This window comes from Kogia breviceps, chromosome 12, assembly GCF_026419965.1.
Source record: "Kogia breviceps isolate mKogBre1 chromosome 12, mKogBre1 haplotype 1, whole genome shotgun sequence".
In the NCBI taxonomy this organism is placed as follows: domain Eukaryota; kingdom Metazoa; phylum Chordata; class Mammalia; order Artiodactyla; family Physeteridae; genus Kogia; species Kogia breviceps.
This window is the reverse complement of record NC_081321.1, coordinates 6821165-6831259: the sequence shown is the minus strand read 5'-3', so window position 1 is coordinate 6831259 and position 10095 is coordinate 6821165. Positions and strand designations below refer to the sequence as shown.

Genomic DNA, 10095 nt, shown 5'->3' with positions numbered 1-10095 from the left:
TTTGCTGCGATGTGCGGGCTTCTCATCGTCGTGGCTTCTCTTGTTGCGGAGCACGGGCTCTAGGCGCACGGGCTTCAGTCGTTGTGGCTCACGGGCTTAGTTGCTCCACAGCATGTGGAATCTCCCAGGACCAGGGATCGAACCTGTGTCCCCTGCATCGGCAGGCGGATTCTTAACCACTGCGCCACCAGGGAAGCCCAACTAAGTTAAGGTGTACAGCGTAATGATTTGATATATGTATATATTACAGAACGATTACTACAATAAGGTGAGTTAACACGTTCATCACTGCACAGACTTACTTACACCTCTTTGTGTGTGGTGAGAACATTTAAGATCTACTCTTAGAAAAGTTCAATTGCACAATACAGTATAAACTATAATCACCACGCTGTACCTTATATCCCCAGAATGTGTTCCTCTTAAAACTGAAAGTTTGTCCAGGAATTCCCTGGCGGTCCAGTGGTTAGGACTCTGCACTCTCACTGCCAGGGGCCTGGTTTAATCCTTAGTCAGAGAACTAAGATCCCACCAGCCGCATGGTGTGGCCAAAAAACAAAACTGAAAGTTTCTACCCTCTGACCACTTTCAATCCTGTCCCTGGCAAGCACTAATCTTGTCTCTTTCCATGAGGTCAGAGTTTTTTTAAGAGTCCACATATTAGTGAGATCATATAGTATTTGTCTGTCTCTGACTTATTTCAAATAGCAAAATGCCTTCAAGTTTCTTCTACGTTGTTGCAAAGGGCAGGATTTTCTTCTTTTTTATGGCTATATAATATTCCATGGTGTGTGTATATATGTATATATACCACATCTTTTTTCTTAATTTTTTAATTTTTTTTTAACATCTTTCTTGGAGTATAACTGTTTTACAATGGTGTGTTAGTTTCTGCTTTATAACAAAGTGAATCAGTAATACATATATATATGTTCCCATATCTCTTCCCTCTTGCGTCACCCTCCCTCCCACCCTCCCTATCCCACCCCTCTAGGTGGTCACAAAGCACCGAGCTGATCTCCCATACCACATCTTCTTTATCCTTTCATCTGTTGGTGGATACTTAGATTGTTTTCATGTCTTGGCTATTGTAAATAATGCTACAATGAACACAGAAGTGCAGATATTTCTTTGAGAAAATGATTTCATTTCCTTCAGATGCATAAGGATTGCTTTGGTTATTCAGGGTCTTCCGTTGTTCCATATGAAATTTGGGATTTTTCTTTCATTTCTGTAAAAAATGCCATTGGAATCTTGATAGAGACTGCATTGAATTTATAGATGGCTTTCTATAGTAGGGACATTTTAACAATATTAATTCTTCCATCCACAACCACGGGATGTCTTTCCATTTATTTGTGTCTTTTTCAATCTCTCTTGTAGATTTCAGTGTACAGATCGTTCACCTCCTCGGTTAAATTAATTCCTAAGTATTTTATCATTTTTCATGCTACTACAAATGGGATTCTTTTTTTTTTTTTTTTTTTTTTTTTTTTGCGGTATGTGGGCCTCTCACTGCTGTGGCCTCCCCTGCTGCAGAGCACAGGCTCCGGACGCGCAGGCTCAGCGGCCACGGCTCACGGGCCCAGCCGCTCCGCGGCATGTGGGATCTTCCCGGACCGGGGCACGAACCCGCGTCCCCTGCATCGGCAGGCAGACTCTCAACCACTGCGCCACCAGGGTAGCCCTATAAATGGGATTCTTTTTAAAATTTCTTTTCCAGATAACATGTTGTTAGTGTATAGAAATGCAAACTTAAAATTTCTCGATTCTAATGGTACTCACTCTTTAGTGGGCCATCAGTTCCTGTTCATGAAACAGTATATACACGAGAAATCATTCTATTCATCTCCAAATCACAGGAAGTTGTATCAACCCTGTACCTAAAAGGATATGGGGTGGAATCATTTGGTAATGGCAATTTTGAAGAATAAGTCTGAACCAGGTCAGCTGATTCTGACATCTTCTTGAAATCTTTAAACAGGGAGGGAGACCCTGAAATAAAGAAGTTAGGATAATATTTCACAAACATTTCAAAACATCATTCGAAAGACCACTGAACTACGTGCAAGAGAATACAAATGGGACACCTACATTCCTTCAACAAGATGACACACACCAATAAGGGAAAGAAGGATACGTGCAATCTGGTGTAACAAATATGTGCTGTAACAACGGCGGTAATGATGATGGTGAAATCTAACTACTATGGCGTCCACATATATCTTAGACCAGTTTATCCGTTCCTTTCCCCCACTTATTTCCTGCAAAGAGATTGTCTTGTTCTCACACTTTAAAAGCTGTCAGGTAAACAACTAAATGTCAGTATAAATGGCAAAGTGATGGTGAGATGAGTATGTGTCATAATCCGGAAAGAGGTTTGAAGATGGATGCTTCTTTGTGCATCAGAATCCTTTTCCCTTATAGTAACTTACTAGAATTATGCAGTGGAGTTCCAGTGCATACAGCTTCATCCACAGAGGCGGGTATCTTGGCCAGTGAGCTTCTTTCCCAGGTGGGTAGTTGACAAAATTCCTCCAGCAATAATCATACTCTAAGGAAACACAAATCTTGGTTCAGTCAACACATACAACAGAAAGTTAAAGAGAGCCCAACTTAAAAATAAAAATAATAATAATTATTATTATTATTAAATAATAATACTATGGGGCTTCCCTGGTGGCGCCGTGGTTAAGAATCCGCCTACCAACGCAGGAGACACGGGTTCAAGCCCTGGTCCGGGAAGATCCCACATGTCGCGGAGCAACTAAGCCCGTGCACCACAACTACTGAGCCTGCGCTGTAGAGCCTGTGAGCCACAACTACTGAGCCGGCGCGCCTAGAGCCCATGCTCCGCAACGAGAGAAGCCACCGCAATGAGAAGCCCGCGCACCGCAATGAAGAGTAGCGCCCGCTCGCCGCAACTAGAGAAAGCCTGCACACAGCAACGAGGACCCACCACAGCCCGAAATAAATAAATTTATCTTTTTTTAAATACCATATATAAAATCCCTCTGGCCTATTTACTGCTGCAGAAGGGCTAGACTCTTCCATAATCCCTTAAAGGAACTCAGCAGTTCATTTGAAGATGGCACAGAGGCCATAGTGACAGGAGTGGGGAAAGGAGTCATATCTTTGATGCTCTCCTTGCTATGAATTTCAGACCTGGTCCTTTCTCCTGTTATTTTGGACTTTTACTTCTGAGACTTCCGGTCTGGGGTAATCAGTCTCCTGGCCTAGAAACATACCACCACCACCACAGTCTCCAATAAACACTTAAGATTCCTGGTTTATTGCTTTCACCTGGGGGTCCCATAATCTTGAGAGTCACACCGCTGTGAATCAGGTCTCTGAGTCCTTGCCGGTTTTGCGGATCCATGTGCTGGAAAAGCCGTGCTATGTAAATAACCAGGGTCACGCTAGGATGATGATTCAAAAATTCCCGAATAGCCTTGGAGCATTCCCAGCAGGGACTCCAGGACAAGAACCAGATGATGCAGCAGCTGATGGATGGGTGAAAATGTCTTTCTGAAGTAATTTTTTCTATAAAATTGCATTCAACATGCTTGGTGGTGTTTTTGCCCGAGTGTCGCCAGACATCCTGGCTCTTGCCCCACTTGATTTCATAGAGCAGACGGGCCTCTTTACAGAATTCTCGGGGGTCAAAGGAGACTTCAAATTCCCAGGGTTCAATTCTTCTCCTGAAATATAAAAAAGCACCCCTGTGTTGTTATGTCATCATTTGAGGGACCCTAGAAATAATTTCATCTTCTCCTCCTGGATCAGGCAGATCTAAAATATGACATCTCAGGGGCTTCCCTGGTGGCGCAGTGGTTGAGAATCCGCCTGCCGATGCAGGAGACACGGGTTCGTGCCCTGGTCCGGGAAGATCCCACATGCCGCGGAGCGGCTGGGCCCGTGAGCCATGGCCGCTGGGCCTGCGCGTCCGGAGCCTGTGCTCCGCAACGGGAGAGGCCACAACAGTGAGAGGCCCGCATACCACAAAAAAAAAAAAAAAAAAAAAAAAAAAAAATGACATCTCAGGGACTTCCCTGGTGGTCCAGTAGGTAAGACTCCCAATGTAGGGGGCCGGGGTTCGATCCCTGGTCAGGGAACTAGATCCCGCATGCATGCTGAAACTAAGAGCCCGCATGCCCCAACTAAAGATCCCACATGCCGCAACTAAGACCCTTCACAGCCTAAATAAATAAATATTTAACACATGACATCTCAGGAAACTTTTTTTTTCCTATTCTGTATCTCAAAGTTATCTGGGGAGGTCCGTTTGGATTATTAAAGTTTCTCTCACAAACATAGTGAAGAGATTTTTCCCAGCTCATGTTATTTGGTTACCACTCTCTATATTATTGCTTGGTGGTCTTGAATTCAGGTATAAGTGTGTCCTTGTTCCTCTTTTAAACTTTTCTCACTATATTCTAATCTTATTTTATTTTTTTCTTTCACTTTATTTATTTTGGGTGGATTGCAGGATCTTATTTCCCCAACCAGGGACTGAACCCATGCCCTCGGCAGTGAAAGTGCCGAGTCCAAACCACTGGACCACCAGGGAATTCCCTCTAATCTTTCTATCTCACACTTAGAGGTGACTTGTCCCACTCATTAACCTTCATTATTCCTCTGTGGACTCTAGCTAGATTTTTTTCAGGTGTGGAAGCCTCAAATTGCCAAGAGGATTCTATTACCAATTCTGATAAGAGACTAATTTAGCCTCAGGATTCTTCCACATTCAATTCTGCATACTCTCTCCTCATAAGAAATAAATTCAAATTTCTCTCAAGGGCATCTTTAGATACTCACCCTCATTGTGGGTCAAAGCTGTGACTCAGAATTATGCTGAGGACTCTTCCTTACAATATGGTTGAGTCATAAGTTTATTACATCGTCATATTTTCCACTCATTCCTAAAGAATCACTTCATTTATTATGTAAATCAATCCTTCCGTCCATCATGAGATAATATGTTCCCTGACAAAAGTCTCCCTGTTGGGCTTCCCTGGTGGCGCAGCGGTTGAGAGTCCGCCTGCCGATGAGGGGGACGCGGGTTCGTGCCCCGGTCCGGGAAAATCCCACGTGCCGCGGAGCGGCTGGGCCCGTGAGCCGTGGCCGCTGAGCCTGCGCGTCCGGAGCCTGTGCTCCGCAACGGGAGAGGCAAGTCTCCCTGTTTAAAAAAAATAGGTCTAGGTGCCAGGGAGGCAACACCCAGCCTCCCAAGATGCCTTTACTTGTTTTTGTTTTTGTTTTTTTTTAACTGTGCAAAATGTTCATTTATTATGTCCATCATTCCACAAACATTTATTGAGAATCTAGTATGTGCTCTGCTATGTGTTCTAGAACCTGGGGATACAGCCATGAACAAAATAAAACCAATCTCTGCTCTCCTGGAACTTCAAAAAAAAAATAGGTGTAGGGAATTCCCTGGTGGTCCAGTAGTTAGGACTCCGTGCTTCCACTGCTGGGGAGCTGGGTTCAATCTCTGGTCCGGGGACTTAGATCCCCGCAAGGCAGGTGATGTGGCCAAAAAAAAAAAGGTCTAGAAAATGGGCATAGGGCTTCCCCGGTGGCGCAGTGGTTGAGAGTCCGCCTGCCGATGCAGGGGACGCGGGTTCGTGCCCCGGTCCGGGAGGATCCCACGTGCCGCGGAGCGGCTGGGCCCGTGAGCCGTGGCCGCTGAGCCTGCGCGTCCGGAGCCTGTGCTCCGCAACGGGAGAGGCCACAACAGTGAGAGGCCCGTGTACCGCAAAAAAATAAATAAATAAATAAAAATTTAAAAATAGAAAATGGGCATAGAGTATAGAATAAGAAGATGAAATCAAAGTGACAAATGAGTTCACTGGACTTTTCACTAATGCCTATGAAAACTTGTGATTTAAAGAGAGAAGAACAATAGTAAGGTGATAACAGAACAAAGCTGGAAGGTAATTTTTTTCAACAGAAACCAAAAGCCAGAGGAGCAAAGACATAGAAAGCAATAATAACCATAGACAATAGAGATAGGAAAAGCAAAAGAAAGACTGGGAGCATGGAATAAGTAAGGAACAATAAGGAAAGCTATAGTCCTCCAGCTCTTAAATATTCATCTATTCTTGGTTGAGTTAAATGTGCACTATGACAGTGTAATTCTTACCTTGAGGTAGCATCTCCAGCTGAAGGACCTGTTGACCAACAGATGATCGTGTCAGATAACACCCACATACGAATTGAATTACCAAGAAAAAATGCTCTATTCTTCAAACCCACAAACCGTATCAGAAAATGCAGTTAAAAGATTTTCTCCTGGGACTTCCCTGGTTAAGACTCCCCACTTGTTTGCACTGCAGGGGGTGAGGGATCCCTGGTTGGGGAACTAAGATTCCTCAAGCCACGTGGGCAAAAAAACAAAAAAAATCTCTCCTGGATTAATTGGATTGGACAAGGTCAGTGCAGCAAGAAAAGCAAGACTTTTAAGGGCTCTGCTGAAATTTATTTGCCCAATACCAAACCACGTAATCCTCTTTAAGGCTCCAAAAAGAAAGGGGGAAAGTCACCCTTCAGAGGATCTTAGGTGTAAATTATGTGCCCCCATAGAATCCTGTACTTCCTTCCTCACAGCAATGATCCTGTTACATTATGATTGGCTAATTACATGCCTATAGTAACACGTGTAAATTATATGAGATATGGATTATACATATCTTGTTTCAGACCCTATCACACTGCCTGAAACATGTTGGTTACAAATAGATACTTATTGAACAAGTGAATGAAATTCACCACTATCAGCTACAGATTATTAACAATACTATGCAGAGGGAGTGGATCTCTCATATGTTGCTGGTGGGAATATAAATTGGCATAGCCACTCTGGGAAACAGTTTGCAGCTTCTTAGAAAAAAATCTAAAAATGCAGCTGCCATACAACCCAGCAATTGCCCTGCTGGGCACGTGTCTCAGAGATAGGAAAACTTAGGTTCACACAAAAGCCTGTACACAAATGTTCATATCAGCTTCATTTGTAATATCAAAAACTGGAATGAGCTCAGATGTCCATGAAGTTTGAGACACTGAGTATAAGGTTCCCACCTGATACCCCTTCTCGGTGGGTCAAAGAGAGACACAAAATTCACTCTTCCCTCTGAGGGTGAAGTGGCTGCCCTGTCTCCCAGCCACACTTATCTCTGAGGAGCAATTTTTGAACCACAAGACCTTCAAAACAGAAGATGCCAAGGCTGTGTGTGTGTCTGTGTCTGTGTGTGTGTGTGTGTGTGTGTGTGTGTGTGTGTGTGTGTGTGTGGTGAGGGGTCCAGATTGTATCACTGAAGCATAACAATTATTTTGGTCTGAAGACATTTGAAAATAAACTCCCCTCCACGCCCCCACCCCACCCCACAATCCCTTATTTTCCTACAGGCAGAGCCTCCCAAAAGAACTCAAAAGAAATCAATTGTCAGAAATCCCATCCTTTGGGGCAACCAGGGGAGATTGACTCTTATTAATTGAGACACCCACTCAGACATTGTCATGAACTAGTCTGTCTCCATCTATTCTCCTCACGGCCCATCTATCTTTCCTAAAAGTCACTTGTTTTACCATTAGTGTTCTTCTCCCTCTCCACTTCTTCTATTAAGATGGTATATCTTAAGATCCCACATGCCGCGGAGCAACTAAGCCCATGCATCACAACTACTGAAGCCCGCGTGCCTAGAGCCCGTGCTCCGCAACAAGAGAAGCCACGGCAATGAGAAGCCCGCGCACCGCAACGAAGAGTAGCCCACGATCGCTGTAACTAGAGAAAGCCCGCGCACAGCAACAAAGACCCAACGCAGTCAAAAATAAATAAGTAAATAAACAAAACAAAACGAAAACAAAAACACCCCCAAACTGGGGCCTTTGAACCAACTGGTCTACTCAGCGGGGGCCTTGTAGAGACAGAGGCCATACCTATATGAGGAGGTGAACCAGCAGTGAGAACTTCAGAAAGAGAGATTGAGATACATTCTCAGTATCTACACATGTGGTGCCAGGCAAGAACACTAGGTACATGACTTGGGGTGGTTCGAGGGGTAAAACATACCACCTTCAAGGGAAATTACCCAGATATTTCAATTAAGTAAAGTCTTTACACTTTTTCCCAAAATACCAGTCACGAGAGAATTTTAATAGAGGGAAAATATAATGGAGAAAAAATACTGTTTCTTGAAACCTAAGACTGACACATGCATTTTGTCTTATCACGTGATGTCCACACTCTTGCAATAGTCTTTTCACTGGCCTCCTTTCTTCCTGTCTTTTCTGCTTTCAGTCAAGAAGGCATCAGAATGAGAAGCCTGTGCACTGCAACGAAGACCCAATGCAGCCAAAAATAAATAAATTTATTAAAAACAAACAAATTTGCTTTCTAATCTCACTGCAGATTGTTTCCAAAAACTCTTCTTTATCTTAACCAATTTATTCTTTATATTCCACACACAATCTTTGTAAATTCTCTTAAACTCTCAGTGTCAATCAACCTGGAATCTCCTCCTCTTTGCCAATTCAAATTCTGCCCTTTCAGGATCCAGTTCAAATCCTACCTCATCTGAAAATCATTACCTTCCACAACCTGAAGTGTTTTTCCTCTCCCACGAATTTTTCTAACATTAAGTAACGGAATCTTAAATTATCCATTAACTTGCCCTTGTGCTATCACTTCTGCTGTTATTTTAAACTTTTATTTAACAGTTGTATTTTTTTTTACTTAATTTTTTATTATGGTGAAATAAGCATTGCTTTAGTGCCATCTGATCAAAATCATTTTTGAATGTGAACACTTGCTATTAATAATAACAACAACAATAATAATAATAAATCCTGTTTAAGAATATTAATATATTAATAAATAGGAAAGTTGGAAAATGTCCAAGGATACGAACAGAAGCAGGACACATATACACGCACACGTGAACACACACACACATATGCAAGCACACACACAGAGTTTTTGCATTTTTCAAGAATATGTAGCTTTCAGGCCCCCATCCATTTTACCTCTGTCAGAAGCCATGCTGCACTGTCACTGGACTTTTTCCTCTGGACCTATATATTGTGCTAACTGCTGCTGACAGCAACCTGCCTGAACATTGTTTCTACAGGTGTGACCACTGCCACCTGTTTGGGCAGAGGATGACTCATTCCTGAGTCTCAGGCAGATACTGGGTATCTAGACTGCACAGACAGGTAGCAGATGAAGAGGGAAGTTGCTGGGGGTTGACAAGACAGCCTATGATGCAGATAATTAATTCTGTAGCATAATTCACTGAGGACATCCAAATTTCAAATTTCAAAGTTCTTGAGTGATAACTCAGAATGTAGGAACATTTCCCTTTAAAGTTAAAGCAAGACTCACCCATCATTCCTTATTGGAAAAAAGAGAGGAAGAAGAAAGGGAAGAGAGAACTGGCCTGTTTTCGTGACTTGAATGTTTTCCTTGTTACCTGGTGAAGACAGTGAGGCCCTGCCCTTTAGCTATTATTCATTTATTTCTAACTTCCCCTTATTTCGCTCTTTGCCCTAGATTCTGTTGGAAAGGGGAGGGACACTATTAGAAGCAAAACCAAAAGGACTTTGGTCTCTGAGTCAGGCAATTAGTGTATAAGTTTCAGGTGATTTCTTTTGCTTCTTGCAGCTAAGGTTAAGGTTAAGCCCACTCCACTTCCGCTTTTTTTCTTCCTTGAGAAAATGAATACTATACTCCCTATTGCCATTGTCTCCTGTTGCCTGAACCCTGAGTCAATCTCCTCTGGGTTTGAGCACACACACTCCCAGAACTGAGGTCACTCTCAAGACCTAAGCCTCCCTCTAGGGTCTCAAATCTAGAGCCCCTGAACTTTGAGTCTCAAATTCAACGAACCCTACACCTGATTCCTAAATATAAGACTTTCCTTAATCATGAAATCAAGCTGGAGCCTGGACAAGATGAAGCAGTTGTTTGGAGTGGCAGGTGATACTTTTGAAGAAGGGGCAGAAGGGCCTCATCATAAGTAAAGGTCCTTCAGGGACTTCCCTGGTGGCGCAGTGGTTAAGAATCTGCCTGCCAATGCAGGGGACACAGGTTCGAGC

At 43.2% G+C, this 10095-nt stretch overlaps 1 protein-coding gene across 1 annotated transcript; it reads right to left on the bottom strand.

The window, feature by feature from the left end:
• Positions 1–1845: 1845 nt before the first annotated feature.
• Positions 1846–9070, bottom strand: APOBEC1 (apolipoprotein B mRNA editing enzyme catalytic subunit 1). Its single transcript, XM_059081455.2, has 5 exons — positions 9025–9070; positions 6146–6173; positions 3304–3701; positions 2436–2554; positions 1846–1995 (listed from the first exon to the last, which is right to left on the bottom strand). Exons 1-5 carry the CDS (start codon positions 9038–9040, stop codon positions 1846–1848), a joined length of 711 nt encoding a protein of 236 aa, XP_058937438.2. The 5' UTR covers positions 9041–9070.
• Between the last annotated feature and the right edge of the window lie 1025 nt (positions 9071–10095).